Here is a 24,830-nt window from a genome sequence, read left to right as displayed (position 1 = left end):
AGAGCAATCAAATAATGCCTCTAAAGCAGTTCAAGAGATTTTAAATTGGGGTGGGGGGCAGGGGAGAGGCTTTAGCTGGCAGAGGAATGAACATTTACCAGGCACCTCCCATGTGCTAATAATTTAGGTTATCTCATCTAACTCTCACACAGTCCTATGAGAGAAGTATCACATCCTTATTTTATGGATGAAGAAACTACAATCAGTGAAGTTAAGTAATTAGCCGAAAGTCAATAGCTATTAAGTGGCAAAGCCAGAATTCAAACTCAAGTCTGAACCCAAACTTCTGACATTGCTTTTAACTACTTGGTAAAAGCAAAAAATTGAGTCAGAACACAGGAATAAAACATTATTTCTCTACAAAAAAAGTCTACTAGTTAATCAGATTATATTAGGCATATAATCAAAGGAAAGTAATTCTGTTACTGCCTAATAGCTTATCTCATAACATACATATTTTCCATTCAATCTTTACTCAGGCTCACTTTTGAACTTACTCTTTCATAAGACTTCTGAAGCTGTTGCCTTTTTCTCAACCTAATTTGTTGATTTACTCGGTATTTAACTTGCTTCTGAAAATGTTTCAAAGCTTCTTGTTTTCTTCTTAGCTGTTCCTTTAGTTCTTCTTCAATCAAAAATGCTGATGTCTTTAAAGACAAAAGATAGAAAATGAACTTAAATGTCAGCAGTTTTGTCCATTAGGGCTGTTTTAAACACAGAACAGTCAGGATAAGGATACAATTCTGAAAAAAAATAATTCCATTCTGTACAAAAAAATTGGAATGTATGAGTACTCAAATCAAATCTTAAATTTTTTATTGAACTGGAACTAACGATGTCTCATTAAATCTTAATGAACCAAATAAAACCTATCATATGTTACTCATTTTCTAAAATGGAGTAAATAGTCAAGACACACCAGGTTACTTACCACTCACCAAGTATGTCATATTGTAAAATGTCTTCATATTTGGCATTATGCTCCATTTTTAAGCTAGCATGCCCTTCCTTTCATCTCCACCTAGTAAAGGCCTACTCAGTTTTCACAACGATTTAATACCCACTCCCCAGTACCTTCCACAACACTTTCTTCCTCTAAGCCCTCTTATGCTATAACACTTCTCATTTCACCAATGTTAACTGAGTATAGTACTTCTTGACTTCCCTACTACGTTATGAACTCTTTGAGGACAGGATATGTATTCAATTCTCCTTTATTTCCCCTACGGCATGTAGTAGAGAGCCTTGACTTAAGGGTAATCAATATATATTTATATAATTGCTGAATTCCAAAACATATTCTAAACCAGGGGTGTCCAATCTTTTGGCTTCCCTGGGCCATGTTGGAAGAACTGTCACACAAAATACATTAACACTAACAGTAGCTGATGAGCTAAAACATAAAAATAAACTTTAAAAATCACAAAAAAATGCATAGTGTTTTAAGAAAATTTATTAATTTACGTTGGGTCGCATTCAAAGCCATCCTGGGCCACATGTGGCCCATGGCCGCATGTTGGACAAGCTTGTTCTAAATAATCTGGAACACTTTATCCCATTTGAGATCTTGATCTGCATTTACCTCCTCTAAGTGCTTTGAATAATAATTATCATAGTCATCATCATTAACAGCACTTATCATTATTATGGACCTATTACGTGACAAGTATTTTAACTACATTGTAGCACTCTATTCTCAAAACCACCTTTGGTAGTAGGTATTCTTATCTCTTATGTTACAGATGAGGAAACTGGGGTTCAAGAGGATAAAGTAATTTTAATATAGCTAACTAGTAGCAGAACTAGAAGTTTCTGACTCCAACAATTATGTTCCTCTCTACACTGCTTTACTCTAGACTGCTTATGTCTCTTTTTCACTAGGAATTTTCAAATTAAATAAAATCATCATCATATCTCCTACCTATTCCTTCTAACTCAGTGATTCCGACTTCTAACTCTGAAGGGTGCCTCTGATCATTTTACAGGCTGTCATTAAATTCTCAAAATCAAATGCATTCAAATTTCAATTTAAGTTAAAATTTCCAAGATGTCTATCCCATAAACTATTCTAGTGGAGTGTACAACTGTCAAAGAACAATTAGGTAGAATAATTCCAGTGAAGAGATATATACATAATGAAGCCTGAACAACTGACTCAGCTTAACTCAAGTCCCAGACAAGTTTAAGCCATTCAGCCTCTTTCTTTTACCACCATTTTCTGTGCTCCTCTTTTACTCCACAAGATTACAAGTCAGGTCATAAAGAAACTTCCACCTGGGTTCTTAGAGTGCTCATTCTGAAGGAAGTCAGCACCATATAAAAATTCATACTACTCTGAGATTACCATGCTGTGAGGAAGCCCAATTTAGTCAAACAGAGAAGCCCATGCGAAAAGAGAACTGTATCTAGCCAGCACCCAGACATTCTAGTTATCCTAGCCCAAGTGTCAGCTATATGAATAAGAAAGCCATCTTGGACATTACAGCCCAGCAGATGCCACATGACTGGGACAGCTTGATTATTTTCTAGCTCCAACCAATACCCAGAAAATAGTCAAGGTGACTCAGACATGTCCAGTTATTTGAGCCCCAGCTAAGGCCCTAGACACTATGGAGCAGAGACAAGCCATTACCACTGTACCCTGCTCAAATTCCTGATATATAGTATTATTTGCTTTATACCACTAAGTTCTGGGGTGGCTGGTTACACAGCAAAAGCTAACCAGAACAAATTATAAAACAATGCAATCCCATATATGATGATAGAACAGCAGTGTCTTTTGATGCTAATTTATTAATAATTATTGGAGGGAGGTAGTCTAAAGCTATGACATTTTTAGGAATCCTGATGGCCTCCTGAAATTTTGGGGAGAAAAATGAGTAGAAGTTCCCCTTTAGAACAGACATGATCTAAGGGCCAAGCTTTAGAAGTAACTATTCAGCATTTATTTTGAGCTGAGAGAACTATATTCGTTAGTAAGGGTGGATACCCAGACTAGACATGCTAAAGCTATAAGGAGATCTATTAGATGCTTGATCAAACTCCCTTTGGCTGGAATTGATCAGAAATTTTTAAATCAGGAAAAGGAGATATGTTTATCCATGTTCCAAGACTTTAATATTTTGAGTTAATGTGTGTGAATACGATATTCAATACTTCTTAACATAGAAAAAGTTTGATACACTACTGATACTATACAGATGTAACCTGAGCAATTTAAAAAGGTGTCAACAACTTAAATACCAAAATATCTTTATACCAAATCTTACCGAGACTTGTGGGGTGTTTCTTGCATTCATCCCTTCTCATTCCACTTTTTTTTTTTCCCCAGAGATGGAGTCTCATTCTGTTTCCCAGGCTAGAGTGCAGTAGCATGATCATAGCTCACTGCAGCCTAAAACTCGTGGCTCAAGCACTTCAACCACCCTTTTTCAAAGTTTTTCTTCTCTATTTCTTACCCCTAACAAAGTTTTGATGCTATACTCCATGCTTAAATTGTTATAATTGTATTCTAATTTATCCCCAGGATCCAATCACTCCCTATCCTTCAAAACCTTTGAAGCAATTAATCTAATCAAAACACTGGTTGATCATGACATTCACCTGTAAACATTTTGAAAAGTCAATCCCTTCTCCAAAATTTCCTATGGTACTCCACCATCCCTATTTTCCATAATCCTGTCAATGACCATTCTCCTACTAAACTTTCCACTCCAATCGATCTAATCTACCCTTAGAATCCTCAACCTTGCTTACTTTTTACTCTCCTCATTCTCCTTAATAGGAGAATCATTCCCTTCCCTTCTCCAGTCAAATTATTCATTACACTTTCCTGGGTCACATCAACCCAATGTCATAGCTTCTTGATTAAGCATTATATTCTTAGAACTTATACAGATATACCACCTAGACTCTTAAAATCCTTTTTGGAAATAGGCAGGGTAGGAATAAATCAATGAATATACATACATATGTGCAAACATAAATAAAATGAATATAGTATATTGCATTGCTTTAACATTTAAACATGTCTCATTTCTCCTCTGAGATCAAGTACACTGAGGGAACACACCTTATCCTTTTTTCATCCATGTTCAGCACCTTGTCTCACATACAGATGACATTTTGTGCCTTTCATAAATACTTCATGAGTGTCTATATTAGGCAGTATTTAAGATAAAAGTGGGAATGTGATGATAAATGAGATTTGTTCTCTATGCTCAAGGAGCTCACACTGCATCAGGAAAAGATACATAAACAATCTACCATAACACAATGTTGTAAGTGCCAAGTTAAATTTGAACAAATAGCTATGGGGCACAGTTTGGTGAAAGACTATCAGAAACCGTGGAATTGCTAGTTAGACTTTCTCAGATTACCAAAGTTCATCTCTTTCTCCTTTATTCTATTACTCCATTTTGCCTGAATCCTCATTACAAAATTTATCATAAACCTTAAGCAACCAATTAATGTTACTTAAAGTATGCCAACTATCATCCATACTAAGTTGCAGTGTCTGGAAAAAGTAGATAGTGCCTATGTCTTGGGCATAGCAAGCAATCAAGAGTCTGACGTAAACTGATACACAGATATATATCTATATAACCTGTTCCATGTAGATTATGTTCTATATATTATAGTAGGTGAGTAATAAGCATTTGATTATGCCAACTAAAGCTGCAATCAAGTTTTGGCAAATACTTGTTTGTTCTATAATCCTGATGCAAGAACATAAACTATGTATGGTAGAATAGAAACAGCATCCTCGGACTGTTCATCTTTAAGCACCCAGGATTAGAGAAGGCTAACAAAAAGGGTGGTGGGGAACCCCACCATATTTGGATCAAACTGACACTCACATATGCTGGGATTTCCGAACTACCTGGTGAGGCAGGTTCCACCCATGCCCCAACTGGTACTATAGCCTGGTTCCTCTCAGCCAGCACTGCCAACACGTCCTTGCTCTTCAGGGGGTTTAAAGCCAGGGGCAACCTTGTGGTATTTCGAGGTTTCTTTGGGGCCATACTTCCCAGCATCTGTGACTCCTGGTTAGAAGAAAGAAAAAGCTTAAAATCTTCAAACGACTGCATTAAAAGCTTAAAATCTTCAAACGACTGCATTAAAACCTCCTAACACATGAGCCACAGGCCCGTGAAAAGAAGAGAAGCCCTGGAGGCAGAAGCCTGGCACGGAGTGGAAACACAAGTATTCTAGAGAAAAACGAAGAAAAGAAGGGAAGAGAAATAGGCATAAAGAGGCAAGGAAAGGTTTTTAAGTTGCCTTCTAGAAGAAATGGCGATGAGAGGGAAGAGAAAGGATGGGAATAACAGAACGATGACTGTGCCCCGCTGTGGGCGCAGTGAGGCGGGAAGGGAGGAATGACAGCAGCAGACCGGGGAAAGAGGGAGGGGCGGGGACCTGTGTCTGCAGCCGAGAGTCCCAATAATCGGTATCCGGTTACGGGAAGACGCGCTGAACGGCTGGGAGCCTCGGGCCAGATACAAGTCTGCTTCTGAGGCCCCGAGGTCCACTCCGGCTGAGATGGCACCGGCCGGGAATCGGCCCGCAATTCGCCACAGACTCAGTCTACTCGCTGTACTAAGGCAACCGCCTCAAGTAAACCGCCACTTTGGGGCGGACTGCTCCGTCCCGCCCCGTCGTAGCCTTGTGCCCGCCCCTTCCGGGCCCGCGTCCCCTCCCGAAGCTGGGAAGGCGTGAGAGGTGGGGTTTTGAGCGTCCGTGGTATCGCCACTTCCTCTTCCTGCCCGGCTGAGGGGGCGGGAACGTGTGGGTACGCGCAGTTGCTAGGTAATGCGCCATCTGAGGCGAGGTGGGAATGTAGTTGCTGGACCAGCGCCGAGACCTCCTAAATCCCTCCGGAAAGGGATGCGTTGGGCCTGTTATATGGCAGACTGGGCGGGCCAGGAGTCCCAGCAGAGGGAACCACGGCAAAAGAATGAAGGAGGGAGGCGAGCCTCGCACGGCTTCCTGGAGAAACAAATTAAGCTAACAAATTTTTCGGATCCTCTGTGCAGCTCATTTTACAACGCTGTTTCGTACGTGTTATTGTATTTGGACATCATGGCCTCTTGAGTGGGTCTCCCTCTCTGCTGCAAGCTCTGCTGTAATCCAGAGACACTTGACTATCTCTGTAGGATAATTTATTCATTCGGTTAACATACATTACTACGAGCTTTTTATATACCAGTGCTGTTCCAAGCACCAGAGATACGTAGCTATGGACGAAACAAATATCCCTGCTCAGGGAATTCACAATAGAGTGAGGGGAAATAAGCGAATAAACAATGAGTAAGTAACCAGCCTGGGCAACATAGCGAGGCCATGTCTCTACCAAAAAAAAAAAAACAATGAGTAAGTAAATGTCTGTGATGTGGAGTAAAAGCAAAGGAAGCGGATAGGGAGTGTAGCGGGCAGGGTGGGAATGGGAAGGATGAAATATTAGAATGTCCAGAGAAAGCTGCACTGCGATACTTTTCAGCAAAGACTTAAATGAGATAATAGAAGAGGCCACTGTGCTCTTCAATGGAGACTTTGTAAACATGTTCCAGATACAACAGCAAGTACAAACGCCCCAAGGTGGGAGCATTGGCTCGTTGAGAAAAAGTCAGGAAAATAGTGTGACTGCAGCAGAGGGAAAGGGGAAGAATGCTGAGACAGTAGGTCAAGCAAGCAGTCCAATCGAACATCGTCAGCCACCATAGGTGTTGAGATGAGAAGCCACTGGAGCAAGGTTTGGAGCAAAGGAACACCATAATGTGACTTAAAAAAAAAAAAAAAAATCCGAATGCTGTAGTGAGAATAGACTGTAAAGACCAATTAGGTGGCTATTGCAATAATTTGGATAAGGCATTATGATGTCTTGGATCAAGGAGGTAGTGGTGGAGATGATGACAAGTGGTTGAATTCTGTAGTTATTTAGAAGGCAAAACTTTCAGGATCTGTTGAAGGTTTGGATATGGATTGTGTGAGGGAGAGATGTCAAGGAAAACTAGGGGCTTCATCCTGAGCAGCTGTCAGGATGAAATTACTATTTACTGAAATAGTGAAGATAGTGGAAGGAGTAGATTTGGAAAGGGGAAGATCAGGAGTTCAGTTTGGGGCAGATTAAGTTTTATTTATCTAATCAACATCCAAGAAGATAGTATGAGAAAAAGTGTCGGGAGCTGAGAGAAGAGTTCTGGGCTGCAAATACAAATTTAAGAGTTGTTAGCCTGTAGATTGAAAGCCGTGAGACTGGATGGACTCATCAAGGGGTTGAATAGAGACAGATGAAAGAATAAATCCTAAAACAGCCCCAGGGTATTTCACTATTACAGAGGCTGAGAAAAAGAGGAGGAGAATGCTAAGAGATTGAGAAGGATTAATCAGTAAACCAAGGAAGGAAATCACAAGGGTGTGATACCTTGAAATCCAGGTGAAAAAGAAATGTTCCATTGAGGACAGACCATCTGTGTTAAATCCTGCTGACAGATCAAATAAGGTAAGGACTGAAAATTGACTATTGGATTTGACCATGTGGAAGTCATTGATAACTTTTAAAAGAGCAGTGTCTTTAGAGCAGTTGGAGAGCAAAAGCCTGATGGGCTAGGCAAGAAAGAGTAGGAGAAGGAATTGGAGACAGCAATTTTAGACAATTCTTTCCATGAATTTTGTTGTGAAGGGACACAGTGAAAGAGGTGGCTGAATGTAGAGGTAGGATCATTGGAGAGTTATTTAAGATCATAGCATATATTTTTTATTGATGGAAATTAACCAGTAGACAGGAGAAAACTAATGATGCAGGAGAGATATGAGAGAATTTGGGGATCTACAGTCATGTGTCACTTAAAGATGGGGATACATTTTGAGAAATGTTAGGTGATTTGTCTTTGTACAAACCTCATAGAGGAAATGGAACCTAGTGAACAAGTGGAGGGATTGGCCTTAGATAGCAGGAAGTATGGTTAATTATAATAATAGCAGAAAAGTTAGAATACCCAGGAAACTGATAATTAGGTAATGTGGTGGTAGGAGCTTATGGAAATTCTCTTCTGATTACTCTGTTTTCTCTGTAAAATAGTATTGTAGCCAACCTCCAAGATGGCCCCTAATGATCCCCACCTTTGTGTAGTCCCCTCTCCCACATTGTACCTAGGTTGGTCTGCATGACCAACAGAATATGGCAGAAGGGGTGGTCTATTACTACAGAGGTTAGGTTATAAGAGACATGCTGATATGCACTTGCTTGCTCTCCTTCTCTCCTTTCCTCCCTCCTTCCCTCTCTCTCAGATCTCTTGCTCTGAGAGAAGCCATGTACATAATTAGCAGTTCTATAAAGAGGATCACATGGCAAGAAACTGAAACATTCTGACAGCAGCCCTGTGCATGAACTTGGAAGTAGACTCTCCAGCCCTAATCAAGTCTTCAGAGACTGTGCTCTCAGCCAACAATTGACTGCAACCTCATAAGAGACCCTGAGCCAGACCGCCCAACCAGAAATTATGTGAGATAATGTTTGTTGTATTAAGATGCTAAATTTGAGGGTCATTTGTTATACAATGGGAAGTAGAAGGTAAGGGACAGTGAAAAGTTGGTAGAGTCAAGAAGTTGTAGGTCCCTGTGGTGGTCTAAGGTTTGTTAGAACAGGATACTCAAAAGAATGTGCTAAGATAAGAGGTGGTGGTCTGAGAGTAGGATGCTTGGAGCTGAGTGTATGGAGAGGCTGTGGTTATTGGTGCTGTCAAAGCCTATGGTATGACCAAAGGAGGGAAAGCTAAGGAGGGTTAAAGAACAAGATCACTGGAGAAGGGATAGAAACCGAGCACCAGAGCATTGATTGGATGATCCATGAGGATACCGAAATCACCAAAAAATATATCAAGAATGATGTTGGAGAGAGCCAGAAGCAATAATCTTGAAAAGGCTTGGAGGTTGGTGGATAAGTATAACTTGGAAACCCAAGCATGGTATAGTCTGGTGACATGAGATTCAAAGTTGTAGGTGAGGTTAAGAAAAAGGGAGGAGGTGGTTTAGCAATAGCACTGAGTAACTGCATAGCAAGAAGGAAACTCATCCCACCTCCACTCAGAGGGGCAAGGAACAAAAAACAGCTACTATTAGGTGAGTGCAAAAGTAATTGTGGTTTTTGCATTGTTGGAATTTGCCATTTTGTGTTGGAATACATGCTTGAATAAATGTGGTTATGTTATACATCAGTTTAATGGGCATTTCTCACTTTTTTTTTTGCTAATAACTTATTTCTTGCTGTTTATGTTTATTTTAGACTATGGAAATTATGTTAGACAAAAAACAAATGCAAGCAGTTTTCTTATTCGAGTTCACAATGGGCTGTAAAGCAGCAGAGACAACTTGCAACATCAAGAATGCATTTGGCCCAGGAACTGCTAGCGAACATACAGTGCAGTGGTGGTTCAAGAAGTTTTGCAAAGGATGGCCAGGTGCGGCAGCTCACACCTGCAATCCCAGCACTTTGGGAGGCCAAGGCATCCAGATCACTTGAGGTCAGGAGTTTGAGACCAGCCAGGCCAACATGGTGAAACCCCTTCTCTACTAAAAATACAAAAATTAGTTGGGCATGGTGGCACGTACCTGTAATCCCAGCTACTCAGGAGGCTGAGGTGGGAGAATCACTTGAACCTGGGAGGCAGAGGTTGCAGTGAGCAGAGATCATGCCACTGTACTCCAGTGACAGAACAAGACTCTGTCTCAACTTTAAAAGAAAGAAAGAAAGTTTTGCAAAGGAAATAAGAGCCTTGAAGATGATGAGCATAGTGTCCGGCCATCGGAAGTTGACAATGACCAATTGAGAGCAATCATTGAAGCTGATCCTCTCATAGCTACAGGAGAAGTTGCCTAAGAACTCAATGTTGACCATTCTATGGCCACTTGGCATTTGAAGCAAATTGGAAAGGTGAAAAAGCTCGATAAGTGGGTGCCTCATGAGCCAACCGAAAATCAAAAAATTATCATTTTGAAGTGTTGTCTTCTCTTGTTCTACACAACAATGAACCATTTCTCCATTTGGATTGAGACGTGCTATGAAAAGTAGATTTTATACAAAGCTGGCAACGTCCAGCTCAATGGTTGGGCCCAGAAGAAGCTCCACAGCACTTCCCAGAGCACCAAAAACAAGTCATGGTCACCGCTTGGTGGTCTGCAGCCAGTCTGATCCACTGTGGCTTTCTGAATCCTGGTGAAACCATTACATCTGAGAAGTATGCTTAGCAAATCAATGAGGCACTGAAAAGTGCAACACCTGCAGCTAGCAGTGGTCAACAGAAAGGACCCAGTTCTTCTCCACAACAACAACAATGCCTGACTACTTGTCACACAACCAACCCTTCAAAAGTTGAACAAATTGGTCTATGAAGTTTTGCCTCATCCGCCATATTCATCTGACCTGTGGCCAAACCAACTACCACTTCTTCAAGCATCTCAACAACTTTTTGCAGGGAAAACACTTCTACAACCAGCAGGATGCAGAAAATGCTTTTTAAGAGTTCAGCGAATCCCGAAGCACAGCTTCTTACACTACAGGAATAAACGAACTTATTTCTCATTGGCAAAAAGGTATTGATTGTAATGGTTCTATTTTGATTAATAAAAATGTGTTTGAGCCTAGTTATAATCACTTAAAATTCATGGTCCAAGACCGCAATTAGTTTTTTTTTTTTTTTTTTAATTATACTTTAAGTTCTGGGATACACGTGCAGAACACACAGGTTTGTTACATAGGTATACACATGCCACAGCAGTTTGCTGCAACCGTCAACCCATCATCAGTCTATGTTGTTAATCTTTTCAAAAAACAAGCTCCTGTATTCATGGATTTTTTGAAGGGTTTTTTGTGTCTCTATCCCCTTCAGTTTGGCTCTGATCTTAGTTATTTCTTGTCTTCTGCTATTTGCTCTTGCTTCTCTAGCTCTTTTCATTATGATGTTAGGGTGTCGATTTTACATCTTTCCCGCTTTCTCCTGTGGGCATTTAAGTGCTATAAATTTCCCTCTAAACACTGCTTTAGCTGTGTCCCAGAGATTCTGGTACATTGTGTCTTTGTTCTCATTGGTTGCAAATAACTTATTTCTCTCTTAATTTCATTGTTTACCCAGCAGTCATTCAGGAGCACGTTATTCAGTTTCCATGTAGTTGTGTGGTTTTGAGTGCATTTCTTAATCCTGAGTTCTAATTTGATTGCACTGTGGTCTGAAAGACTGTTAAAATGTCCGTTCTTTTGCATTTGCTGAGGAGTGTTTTACTACCAATTATGTGGTCAATTTTAGAATAAGTGCAATATGGTGCTAAGAAGAAGGTATATTCTGTTGATTTGGGGTGGAGAGTTCTGTAGATATCTGTTAAGTGTGCTTGATCCAGAGCTGAGTTAAAGTCCTGAATATCCTTGTTAATTTTCTGTCTCATTGATCTAATATTGATAGTGGAGTGTTAAAGTCTCCAACTATTATTGTGTGGGAGTCTAAGTCTCTTTGTAGGTCTCTAAGAACTTGCTTTATGAATCTAGGTGCTCCTGTATTGGGTGCATATATATTTAGGATAGTTAGCTCTTTTTGGTGCATTGATCCCTTTACCATTATGTAATACCCTTGTCTCTTTTGATCTTTGTTGGTTTAAAGTCTGTTTTATCAGAGACTAGGATTGTAACTCCTGCTTTTTTTTGCTTTACCATTTGCTTGGTAAATATTCTCCTGTTCCTTTATTTTGAGCCTATGTGTGTCTTTGCACATGAGATGGGTCTCCTGAGTACAGCACACTGATGGGTCTTGACTCTTTATCCAATTTGCCAGTCTGTGTCTTTCAATTGGGGCATTTAGCCCATTTACATTTAAGGTTAATATTGTTATGTGTGAATTTGATCCTGTCATTATGATGCTAGCTGGTTATTTTGCCCGTTAGTTGATGCAGGTTCTTCATAGTGTTTATGGTGTTTACAATTTGGTATGTTTTTGCAGTGGCTGGTACCAAAACCCCAATTACTTTTGCACCAACCTAATACTTGAGAAGGCAACAGAGAGGTTGAATTGCACACCTCCATACACAGACACATACATGCACACCAACACTTGGGAAGAAGTGTTGTTAGGTATCTCCTTGCTTTCTTCAACTCTCCACCTCAAGGTCTGTGCCTCCCACTAGCAACTGGGCCAGTGGTTTCATAATAATCTACATTCTTCTTTTTTGAGACAGAGTCTTGCACTGTCACCCAGGCTGGAGTGCAGTGGCACGATCTTGGCTCACTGCAACCTCCATCTTCTGAGTTCAAGCGATTCTCCTGCCTCAGCCTCTCCAGTAGCTGGGATTACAGGCACCCGCCACCATGCCCAGCTAATTTTTGTATTTTTAGTAGAGACGGGATTTCACCACGTTGGCCAGGCTGGTCTTGAACTCCTGACCTCAGGTGATCTGCCTACCTCGGCCTCCCAAAGTGCTGGGATTACAACTGTGAGCCATCACACCCAGTCAGTAATCTACATTCTTGATATGTCCAGAGAATTCACATCTAAGGCCCTGTTCCCCTTTTCTGACCTCTTCAGGAACACTTATGTTCTATATAACCAGTGTTGGTTTCTCATCAAGGAAACTGTTTCGAAATATCTATCTTCCTCAGGAACTTAAAAGAATGGATGCTGCTGGCACCAAAGTGTTGAGGCCCTGCTCCAGAGCACTCCTCATCAGAGTTGGATATAATCCCTATTCTGTGTCTGGGGGATCCCTGGACATGTCTGCACAAAGCCCCAAGTCATTGGGTCCTTGGCAGCGGTCCACCCCATACAGAACTGATTGTTTCATGAGCATGAGGGAGCAATTTGCATTTTTGGTCACTACTTTCCTATTTGTTGCTGGCTGACCCACACCTGTAACAAATTAGAAAACTTGATCACATGTCAGTTCTCAGGGCATAGCCTAAGGAGAACATCTATAGAAGTGAGAAACCTGCCTATCTCTACTCTCAGGGGAACTGGATTTTGGGGAATGAAGCCTCAGGCAGCTGAGTCATGCCCACTTTCAGCCCCTCTCCCAAGTTTCAGCAGGGTGTTCAAGGGCTAACTGATATTCTGGGCTATTTCCTGAAAATGAACCATAGCACTGTTCTTTTTCTTCCTCCTCCTTATTCACCTCTCAAAATAACCTTTTTAACTAGGATAACTAGAGGAGTCCTTCTGCTTGCCTGTGCAGACCAGGTCTCTGCAGTAGCATTTCACTGTAAATGGCACCAATAGCAGATTGCTCCAGTTAAGCCCAGTTTTCTCAACAGCATCTGCTGCATACTTTTTGCAAAAGATTCTCTAATTTTACTACAGATGCAGAAGTCTTTTTCTTCTTACTCTTGGGTGTGTGATTAAAAGAAAATTAACAGGGATTTCAGCATCTCTCTATATTGCCAAATATTCATCTAGGATAGTTGAGAGATGCACTATCCAGATTTTCCAAGGAAGGGCTTGTTGGCTGTCTGCTCCCTCTGCAACAGAGCAAGACTCTATCTTAGAAATAAATAAATAAATAAAGTCCTTTTTTCTATTCCCTGTTGACACTGTTGAGCCTCTGAATTACCTCAATGCTACCCCATCTCTAGTCTTTCTAAATACATGAGCCAATAAAGTTATTTATTATTAATGCCAATTTGCATTAGATTTTATATGATTTGTAACGTAGACCATAGACAAGCTCTGAGATGAGTCCATTGGTAAATATTGGAGACTAAAAGAGACAAGCAGAATGAATCAGAGCTACCTACAAAAACTGGTTCCTGGAATGGCCTCAAAACTGGGCCCTCCAATTCCAGATCCAGGTCTTAAGTACTCATGCAATATGCCTCTCGTCTGATGGTACTTCACTGGGATATCTATTCTTTGAAGCCGAAGAAGCTTGACTAAGGTAGGAGATTTTTCCTTCTTTTGTTTTTTGAGACAAATTCTCTGTCGCCCAGGCTGGAGTGCAGTGATGCAACCTTGGCTCACTGCAACCTCTGCCTCCAAGTTCAAGAGATTCTCCCACCTCAGCCTCCCAAGTAGCTGAGATTACAGGTGTGTGCCACCACGCCCAGCTAATTTTTTGTGTTAAGTAGATCAGGGTTTTGCTATGTCGGTCAGGCGAGACTTTTTCTTTGAAGCTAGTTTTAGCCAACATTATTTTATCTATCCTTGTTACTTACATTATTCACTCTATGCTTGACTTTTTTAAAAAAAATCTCTTGAAGTATAAAAATTCTAATCATTAAAGATACTTTAAAAATAGGTTGCAGGGCCAGGCACGGTGGCTCACGCCTGTAATCCCAGCACTTTGGGAGGCCAAGGCAGGCGAGTCACAAGGTCGGGAGATTGAGATCATCCTGGCTAACACGGTGAAACCCCGTCTCTACTAAAAATACAAAAAATTAGCCGGGCGTGGTGGCGGGCGCCTGTAGACCCAACTACTCGGGAGGCTGAGGCAGGAGAATGGCGTGAACCCAGAGGCGGAGCTTGCAGTGAGGCGAGACCACGCCACTGCACTCCAGAGTGAGATTGCGTGTCAAAAAAAAAAATAGCTTGCCAGCTCTAAAAGCAATTTTTGAAAAGGAATTTTAAAAATGTAACCCCTAAAAGGTGTAAGACATGAGGCCTTAAAAGAGAAAATAAGAGGAAAACGTTCTGGAGAAGATAGTGTGATGGCTGCACAGCAATGTGAACGTACTAAATCCCACTGAAATGTATACCTTAAAAAGTTAAAATGATAAACTGTATATTTCGTATATTTTACCACAATAAAAATAAATGAAAATAGAATTTTATTTTTTAAAAAAGCAGTAAGGCTCTCTGGATAACTATTTGGAGAAAGCCAAGTTATTCATTTGTGTGTGTTCTGCTGTAATTGTTTAAATTATCTACTATTAAGAGTCACATTTTCTATATCCCAAATCTTTGGGGATAGCATATTACAGTGGAGAAAGGCGTTTTAAAGACAAACTTGGGCTTATGTTCCAGTTCTGCAATTTACTGTCTGTGGTCAAGTCACATTATCTGAGTCTTTATTTCTAGATATGTAACATATGTAATAATAATTGACCCTTCAGGGTTTGTTTGTGTTTTGTGAGAAGTAACATTACGTATGTAAAATATGTCATACATAATAGACTTTCAGTAAATGCTTGCTAATATACTTTTAGGAAGCAAGATAGAGGTCATAAAACCTTAGAAGATTTTGATTTGTCTTCCCAGCATCTCTTCTCCCACTTTTTCTAGCAATGGCCCCACCTGTGACTGTGGGGTTAAGTACATGGCCCAGCCTGGGATGGTGTTCTAGTCTCCTTGCTACAGTGATTGATCCAGAGCTGTGCATGTGACCTAAGCCACAGCCCTTTGCCAAGATTATTTTTTAACTAGCTCCATCAAGAGTCTTCTTCTCCTGCCTGCATGACAAGCTGCACTGTCCAATATGTTAACCACTAGATACGTGTGTTAAGTTTAATTACAATTAAATGAAATTTATAATGTATTTCCTCAGTGCCACTAGCCACATGGGCTAATTGATGGCTACTATATTTGGCAGTACAGATACAGCATACTGCCTTGTTTCCAGTTATTCCTGCTCCCTGAAAAATTTTCTTACATAATGCAAGAAATTCTTCCCTGTTTGTTTCAGATAGCTCCAGTTGAACTTCAGGCACTTACAACCAGATGATCTTGACGAATCACATTCCTTAGTTTGCCGGGCAACAAACCAGATGCAGAATCTTGGAGGCCTGACTTTGGCAAGAATCTTTAAACTAGACAAAGCCAAATCCTGTAAGTACTGCAACAAGGGGAAAAATCGGGGGCTGTCTTCAAGCCACCTCTGCTAACAACTTAGCTAGGGCCTTGAAGAAATATGGTTCCTCCACATGTTGAATCCTATGTATCACAAATCTATCTTCTTAGTGTCCCTGGCCTAACCAGTGCGGGCTCTGTTTCCCTTGCTAAGCTTTGTTTTTTACGGTCCTGTCACCTGCCTGATCCCTTTTCTCACATCTTGTTTCCGAACTCTCCTTTCCCTACTTAGTTTTTACTTCTGGGCCTGGCTGAAGGCAACCTCTTTCAGGGGTACAGCATTATGAACACTAGACAGGAAGCACAGATAAGTCTAGGCTGTGCCAACTTGTAAAATGTGTGACTTGGAGCAGGTTATTTAACCTCTCTAAGCTTTATGATCCTCCTGGAAAAAATGAAGGAAAAAATAAATCCCACTGCACAGCGTTGTTAGAAGGTTAAATAAAATAATATTCTAAAAGATAATTTGTAAAGAGCAATGCAAATATTTTATCAATTATACTTGCTTATAGATGTAGGCGCAGCCTTCCTGGCTATAATATATTTCAGCTCCTAGACAGGGATCCAGGGATCGTGTCATCTATTACTTTTGAATGTGCCGCCTTCCTCCTCTTCCATATCCCACCACTCTTATTAATGTTTGGAACACAGAGTGTTCTTCACACAGTAGGCAATTATCAGATGCTAGCCAGCTGATTCCCGTTTCTGAGCCCCCCTCTTTGGTAGAAGGGTGAACAACCGCAGAGGGTGGCGAATCCTTCCCCTGACTCGGTTGGTGGGTCAACACCATCTGAGGATCTCGGAGAAGGGAAACAATGAAGCCTTTCATGAGTTGGGGTGTAATTTGTGGCTTCCCATGATTTTTCAACCTGTTTGTATTTGAGCACTGAAGTTTTACAAGAACAGAACTCCAGAGACATTCTCCAGAATGTCCTTGCTGCATCTTAAGTAGGTCAGCAAAAGCTGGATCTTTCCAGCCCTTTAATGCCAATTAATTTCTCCTCTTTGTTCCTCTGGAGAGTGGCTGAATAGAGCACGTTTAGCAACCATGGACACAAGCCTGAGTCCCTCTCAGTTTCTGAGGGGGCCGGAATTCTATTCAAAAATCAAATATTTACTCTCAGTATAAAAGACTTTGATATTCTCCTGTTTTCAGTAGAGAAATGGGAGCATCTCTTTGCTGCCCTTCCAAAATTTACCCAGGACCCCATGCCACCCCCGGGATCATGTATTTCTCCCAACAAACTCCACATCTTGTGGAGACACCATATCTCTGCAGAACCCTTTTCATCTGAGTAACTCTTCGTGTTTACAGAAATCTGCAGCCAGCAAAACCAATGTTTAGGATGAAGGTGCCTTTTGACTCCATTTCTACTCTCTATTTGATGTTTTTCAGAGGCCCCCAGAGTAGGACCACCTAGGAGAACTTTAGAAAGAAAACGAATAGAAAACAAAGGTTCTTGGAGGGGGGCCATTCCTCACTGTCCAGGCATACAGAAAGCTTGTTTTGTTCTGAAGGGAGCTGGCTAATCTGTCTCTTATTCAGAGGTTGCTGTAGGAGCTGGGGCCTGCCTCCTCTCAACACAAAGCCTCATACAAACTCGTTGTTTCCCAGGCAATGTGCTGCAGCTCTACAAATTCTCTGACTGGTGTTTGCCTCCTGAGTCCTCTGTCCTTTAGGAGAATGTGGTAGAGACAACACCAGTACCATTTGCATATAGATTTATACAACAAAAAATAAAAATGAAAATACCTTCATCACTAGGCCAGGTGCAGTGGCTCACACCTGTAATTCCAGCACTTTGGGAGGCCCAGGTGGGTAGATCACGAGGTCAGGAGTTCAAGACGAGCCTGGCCAAGATGGTGAAACCCCATCTCTACTAAAAATACGAAAAAATTGGCCAGGCGTGGTGGCGGGCACCTGTAGTCCCGGCTACTCAGGAGGCTGAGGCAGATAAGTGCTCGAACCCGGGAGGTGGAGGCTGCAGTGAGCAGAGATCATGCCACTTGCATTCATGGAGCAAGACTCCATCTCAAAAAAAAAAAAAAAAAGATAAAGAAAATACCTTCACCAATACCAGCAGGTCCAAGGAGTGGGGAGAGAGCTTAGTCAGGGAGTAGGTCCTGGACGGTAAAAGCTTATACCAGGAGGAGGACTTCCTACTGGTGCATTAGGGGTGGGTCAAAAGCCTAAGCTTTTTTGGTGATCAGTCTGGGATCTAATCCAAATTCTGCCATTTAACAGCTATGTGACCTCAGCAAGCTGCTGACCTCTCAGAAGTTTGTTTTCTTGTTTGTAAGATAGGGTTGGAAGAAATAAATAAGCAAATATATATATGTGTGTGTATGTGTATGTGTGTATATATATATATAGTGGTTAACTGTGTCAAATGCAGAGTAGCACTCTCTCTGTCTCTCTCTCTCTCTCTCACACACACACACACACACACACAGAGAGAGAAAGAGAGAGAGAAAAACAGAACAGGGAGGTAAGAAGCCTCAGAAATTAACCTCTCCTTACCCCTCAGAAGCAGCCCCTTAGCTCATATCTGATGGCAGTTGGTGGATAAATACCCCAGCTCCCTATCCCCTAGGAGGCATATTCTTTACTACCACCCGGGGCTCCAGGAAGAATAAGCTCTAGCTGCCCACAATAGTGATTTGCTTTATATGCAGCCTTTACTGGCTTCCTTTCCTTCCAGTTTCATTCCCCCAATATACTACCTGGTTCTGCTGCAATTACCTTTTGGATAAACTATCTGACTTCTTGACTTAGGATTTGCCTCTGAGGAAACCCAAATTAAGATACCAATATTTCTTCAAAATTTTGAAGGCCTAGGTTTTCAAGATCATCCCTGACTCCATTCTCCTGCTTCACCTGAATTAGTCACTTTAGAACTCATTTCAGTTCTACATATGCCGTCCTTTTTCCATACCATGTTGTACCAAACCTAGAACTCAGTCCTCTTTGTCAGTATAAATGCACACATGCTAATTGTATTCATTTTCTATGTTACATAACAAATACTGCACATTTAGCAGCTTAAAACAGCATACATGAATTATTATTATTTGAGACAGGTTCTGGCTCTGTCACCCAGGCTGGAGTGCAGTGGTACAATCTCAGCTCACTGGAGCCTCAACCTCCTGGGCTCAAAGGATCCTCTCACCTCAGCCTCCAGAGTCACTGGGCACACACCATCATGCCCGGCTAATTTTTTGTATTTTTTGTGGAGACAGGGTTTTGCATGTTACCCAGGCTGGTCTCCAACTCCTGGGCTCCAGCCATCTACCTGCCTCAGCCTCTCAAAGTGCTGGGATTACAGGCATGAACCACCATGCCTGGCAGAATACATTTATTTTCTTACAGTTTCTTTGGGTCAGGAGTTCACGCACAGCTTAGATAGGTCTGTTGCTCAGGGTCTCTCACCAGACTTCAATTAAGGTGTCAGCTGTCCAAGTTCCTTTCTGAAGCCTGGCGGTGGGGGGCCTCTTCCAAGCTCATATGGCTGTGGAAGAATTCAGTTCCTTGTGGTTGTAGCACTAAGGTTCCTTTTTTTGTTTTGTTTTTTGTTTTTTTCCTTTGCTGGCTGTTGACTGACAGTTGCTCTCAACTCCTAGAGGAGGCCAGCAGTTCCTTGCCACAGGGGCCTCTCATGCCACGGTAGTACACTAGACAATCTCTCTCTGGTTTATGTCTTCCATGTTGTAACCTAATCAAGAGAGTGCCTATCCCATCACCTTTGCCATATTTTATTGGCTAGAAGCACACATACATACTGCATTTGAGTGTAGTAAAGTTTTCAAGAAGAAGTTTTCTTCAAGTTGAAGTTTTGAAGAAGACAAAGGAGGGGAGGTATACAGTGTAACAATGCAAGCTGCTCTTAAATTTTCTTCAATTCCCCACCATCCCCTCTTCCTGTCTTCATCTCTCTTCTCTTTGTACTTTCCTTGCCCCCAAATTCCTCTTTATTTCTGACAAGGAGCAATTTATCTTTGTGTTCCTTGACTCTTAATGCTCAAGGTCTTACCTTTTACTTCATGTGGCATATCAAGGTAACTTTCTCGCTAAAAAAAATTTCCTCACTCACAGGAATTTTGGTGCCATTAGTTGGAAGGCTTTTTCTCATTCTGCTACCAATAATGATTCAGGATTTAGTGGAGGAGACAGATATGACTCAATTAATAGCAGGAAGTGAATGAAGGGGAGGAGGAGGCATGCTAAACATAAAAGTCACCACTGATGGGATATTATTAGTAAGCATGATTTCTAAACCTCTCTTGTAGTATTACCATTATTCCCTGGAGACAGAGGAACAGGCCAGGTGGGTGGGGACACTCTTACTTCTAATAGTAGAATTACTTAAAATGGTACTTATTCACATGTCATTCATGTGTGTGTTATTTTTTCTTGCCTTTACTATTAAGTAATTTTTAAATGATTTTTGCTTGTTCATTTGTTTTTAAGTAATATTGGGAGTCCAGGGTCCATCGGTAGATAGCCATTTACCTTTGGGCAAATTACTTAACCCCGCTACTCCTTGGTTTCCTCATCTGAAAAAGTGGAGAAGTGAGACAAGGTTATCATAAGTGTCTCTTGCTGCACAGTGAGTCCGCTGCTCTGTGACTGTTACAAGACCTTCAGTTCTCAGAAGATAGAGTTCAGTTTTACAATTTCTTAGCCTCCTTTTTTGTTTGTTTATTTGTTGTTTTGGCCTGCTCTCACAGAGATTTGCATCGGATGGTGATTCGGTTAAAATCACTAGCTTCCTCCTTCCTCCCATTCTAGAGACAGATACTTCTGAGTTTCTGCTGGTAGATGCATTTGTGTTGAGGTGCTCCATCTTGAGCTGCAGGGGCTCTGTCTGGGTGCTCAGTGCAGAGGTGTGAGGACCAGCAGCCAGGGCTGCCACTGTTGCAGGGGAGAGAAGTCCAGATTCCAGAGCCCCAGAGGGCTTTCCAAATAAGGAGTATTCTGAAGCAACTGTGTGCAGCGAAGGGGCCAAGAGAACTGGGCTATGCTGCTCAGAAGAGGACAGTGCCCTCAGAAATGAATCTGTCAGAGTGCTCAGGAAAGGCAGGTCCGTGGGCCTTGGCTGAGCAAGGGATGACTGCCATCAGTCAAGCAGTTTGTCGACACCATTGTTGGAGCAGCCTCGTTATGCAGAGCTCAGAATTGGGCCCCATGGGGAGACCCAGAGGAGTGAAGAATTACGTTCCCTGCTCCAGAAAGACTTGCAGGCTCATGAGGAAATGGCCACAATAACCACACTTTCTGATCCAAAAATTGGACATGTGGACTAACAAATATAAATATATTTTTGACATTAAAGAAATGTGACATTAATAGTCAGAAGATCCCTTAAAAAAAATAAAACAGCCAGCATCATCAACAATTACATGAGACAGACACACCCAGAGGAAAAAACTCAAAGAACACAAGGAAGGATAACATCAGGCGAGCCAAGACAGCTGAGATAAACACTCTGCGTCATGTGTGAGGCTGTTATTTGTGTTTCTGTAAGTCAATTGCCTATTGGATCAGTGTCCCCACTCAAAGTGAGCCCCGGTTGTTTCTGGGAATTCCCAAGGGGTGCTTCATATGTGTCCACAAACTGTAGCCTCACTCCCTTGCTCATCCCCCCCAACCCCCAGTTGTCCAGCTGCTTGAGAAGCCCCTCTAAAGGAACTAAGGCAAGGGCTTATCCATTCAATATTTGGCAACTGCCTGTTGAGCACCTACTATGTGCCTGCCCTGTATTCGGTACTATGGACAGAGAGACAAATAAGACAGCTCTTAAATCAAAGAACTCTTTGTTAGGAGAGAAAGGCACATAAGTAGATGATTATAAGTTTCTAAAGGCCTACTCATTCACTGGAAGCAAGATTGCAAAATTGCTCCTTGTATACATTCAGACGTACAAAGGAAAGGGAATGCCTTTATGTCTTTGTAGTTGTTGTGATCTTCCACATGAGCCTCTCACCCCCCAGGGTAGCAGAGGAAAATATCACTCCATCTCAGTAAGCCCAGTCTGATCCAACCATTTTCACACTGTCTTTAGGTAGCTCAGTCTCTGCTTGGACAGCTCAGGCAATTGTTCAAGCAGTCTTTCCAATGTCCTCTCCCAATACCAGCTCCTCTCTAATAAGAGTTGGGGTAAATATAGGTGGTGTGGCTGAAGTAACCTTGTGGCAACAGAGGGAGATGGTGTCTATGGACCTGCGTGGTATTCTCAGGTTTCCCACCAGTCTCTACTCGGAGTCAACATTTTTTCCTGGCCTGGTGAGCTACCTGAGGCTCCCACCACAGCAGTAGGTGGCCCCAGCTGTTGCCTCTGGCCTCAGAATCCCCATACATGGCAGTGCCTTTGCTCAGTCTTCTGCTTCCTGCCAGTTCTTTATCCTCTCGGCACTTCTGAGTCTCCTCAAGGGCTTCTGGAAACCTAGAAACCCTTGCAAATTCTCTGCAGGTATAAAGAGCCACCTCTGGGGCAGGGAAGTGGGGATATTGAGAACTTAGATCCTCTTAGTCTCCCTCTAGCACATTTTTCTTTCCACAGTGCTTCAGGATAACAAGGGTAGACTGCAGGCTTTCTATTTTCCAAACACCGCATCCTCCTTTTACTCCCATCCATAAGCCTCAAGGCCCAACTATCACAGGCAAAGGGGCCATTTATCTATACTCCAGAAGGACTCTGAGATCCAGTCCACAGGCTGATCTATGATATGTCAAGGGGTAGATAAAAGAAATTAGAATACTCCTTTGTCACTTACAAAGACTGGCTAAGCCTTTCATCTTACTATGGACTTTGAAATGCTATTTTAAATGTCAGAAGCCGAATATTGACTCTTTATTTTTGTGTACTGCTATAATAACATTAGCTCTTCCAGTGGAAGAAAGGTGCCTTGAGTTGTCTAGGGAAAAGTCATAAACACCGAAATGCAAAAGGAAAAAAGAATCCCCTTTATATATTTCAGAATGTTTTCGGAGAGTTCTGTGAAGTTCAGTGCCTCCCAACTCTTCTCCCTCTGCCAAGGCTCAGAAGGGCTATGTCATAATGCTTCAGTTCTGGAAAGTTGACCTACTCAGGCTTTCTCCAGTATGTAAAAAGAATATTTAGAGAGATAATTGCTGCATTTACAAAACCAAGACCAGGGTTTAGGGATGATCAAGAAGGAAGTTGTGAAGTTTGGTCTCCCAAAAATATAAAGATCCCAGCATGAATGAAAAAAGAAACAAGAAAAGGCGATTTGTAAAAAGTTTAAAATGTCATCTCTGTAACAAAAGATTTGCTAGGTACTCTTCTGTACCAAATCTTCATCAATCCTCCCAACAATTCCCCTCAAGAAAGCTATTAGGCCGGGCGCGGTGGCTCAAGCCTGTAATCCCAGCACTTTGGGAGGCCAAGACGGGCGGATCACGAGGTCAGGAGATCGAGACCATCCTGACTAACACGGTGAAACCCCGTCTCTACTAAAAAATACAAAAAACTAGCCGGGCGAGGTGGTGGGCGCCTGTAGTCCCAGCTACTCGGGAGGCTGAGGCAGGAGAATGGCGTAAACCCAGGAGGCGGAGCTTGCAGTGAGCTGAGATCCGGCCACTGCACTCCAGCCTGGGCGACAGAGCGAGACTCCGTCTCAAAAAAAAAAAAAAAAAAAAAGCTATTATTTCCCCATTTTACAGATGAGAAATTGGAGGCTCAAAGAGGTTGCAAGCCCATCCCAAGATCACAGTTACTAGGCATCCATGCCCTTGGCCGCCATCATGAAAAGGTGTGAACACGTGAATGGGGGTCAGAGTAGAGCTAGGGTGTTTCTCCTCTTCACAGCCTCCAGGCAGGAGCTCACAGCTAGGCTGTTAAGCTGATAACAGAACCCTAGGATGCTGGCTATTAGGACATTACCTTCATTTTGCTCTGACATGTTCTAGAAAATTGGCTGAAAGCAGGGGAATGAACAGAGTGGCTTCTGGAAAGAGGTCTCCAGTATCTATGTGGTTCTATGATAGAAGAGAAAATTCCAAGCCAGAGAAAGACAAGTGCAAAAATAATAGAATTCAAGCTGTTTTCCAGTCTTCTTCCTTTGGGATGGAACAGGGGTTTTCCATTTCTTCAGCAATTCTCTGGAGTCTTTCACTTCCCAGCTTTTTAAAAGCTCTTCTCCCTCCCTTTCAGAGCTTATTGGAGGTCTGTCCTGGCATGTACCCTCCTCCTCAGGGAGAAGGACTGTGAGGTGGAGACAGGGTAGGTTGGGACACAAAGTCCAGTTAAGTGTGTGTCCCAGCTCAGTGCTCTGAGCCCAGATCCTCATCTCCCCAGGTAGTGGGACTCAGCACCAACAAGCAACCAACTGCTGGGCTGCTGGTGCCCCCCATGGTGGAACCTGAGTTGGAGATTATCTCCTAAGCAGATACCCGCTTCCAAACTGGGGATGTAGGGCTAGGAAACTAGAAAATGTCAGGTCTGAGGGAGAGGAAAGAACAAGTCCAGCAATACACAGAGCTCTGTGTATTCAGAGGGAAGTTGGCAGGGTTGTGTTCGGGCAGAGAAACTCCGAGTGGTACAAAGGGGACGTGCCCAGAGTGGAGAAATCATGCTAATTGTCTCCACTAGAGCTGGAGAACGCCATCCAAAATGAAGAGAGAAAGGGGAGCCCTGTCCAGAGCCTCCAGGGCCCTGCACCTCGCTCCTTTTGTCTACCTTCTTCTGATCCAGACAGGTAGGAGGCCAGAGGGTAAGAAAGGGTCTGAAGAAAGGACCCGGGGCTTTTGCAGCAGAGGGAGGAGAGAGTGGAGGGCCTGAATGCCTTTGGGGCGGGAGTGGGGGAGAGCTCAGCTGCCGTGGGAAGCATCTCAGGGAATTCAGGCATTAGTGTTGAACATATTTCTTTATTCCGTGTGCCTCCCGCGCGGCCCCTGCCCCCTTCCCCCAAAAGGCTGCATGACTTTGGAGCTCCCACGGCATTCAGTACATTAGATGGCGGGCACTGGGCCATGTCGTATGGGATGACTTGTTG

The 24,830-nt window shown here is 42.3% G+C and overlaps 2 protein-coding genes across 4 annotated transcripts in view; one reads left to right on the top strand and one right to left on the bottom strand.

Annotated features, from left to right (window-relative positions):
- Positions 1–5,682, bottom strand: part of CCDC15 (coiled-coil domain containing 15) — a 93,429-nt gene extending 87,747 nt beyond the window's left edge. Inside the window, 3 exon segments of the mRNA XM_033205435.1 lie at positions 498–647; positions 4,860–5,045; positions 5,419–5,682. Coding sequence (XP_033061326.1) covers positions 498–647; positions 4,860–5,036 — 327 coding nt within the window. The 5' untranslated portion in view covers positions 5,037–5,045; positions 5,419–5,682.
- Positions 5,683–9,656: 3,974 nt separating this feature from the next.
- The window catches only part of HEPACAM (hepatic and glial cell adhesion molecule), a 31,243-nt gene continuing 16,069 nt past the window's right edge, over positions 9,657–24,830 (top strand). The window contains exons 1-2 of one of the 3 annotated variants that reach the window (XM_033205847.1): positions 9,657–10,590; positions 15,652–15,794. In XM_033205847.1, coding sequence (XP_033061738.1) covers positions 15,734–15,794 — 61 coding nt within the window. In that variant the 5' untranslated portion in view covers positions 9,657–10,590; positions 15,652–15,733. Of the gene's footprint in view, positions 10,591–15,651; positions 15,795–24,017; positions 24,534–24,830 lie in introns of those variants that run through there. The other 2 variants (XM_033205846.1, XM_033205845.1) reach the window with 2 other exon arrangements.

The sequence above is a fragment of the Trachypithecus francoisi genome, unplaced genomic scaffold (genome assembly GCF_009764315.1).
Source record: "Trachypithecus francoisi isolate TF-2019V2 unplaced genomic scaffold, Tfra_2.0 Lachesis_group8, whole genome shotgun sequence".
In the NCBI taxonomy this organism is placed as follows: Eukaryota; Metazoa; Chordata; class Mammalia; order Primates; family Cercopithecidae; genus Trachypithecus; species Trachypithecus francoisi.
Note: the sequence above shows the minus strand (reverse complement) of the source record. Positions and strands in the feature narration are given on the sequence as shown.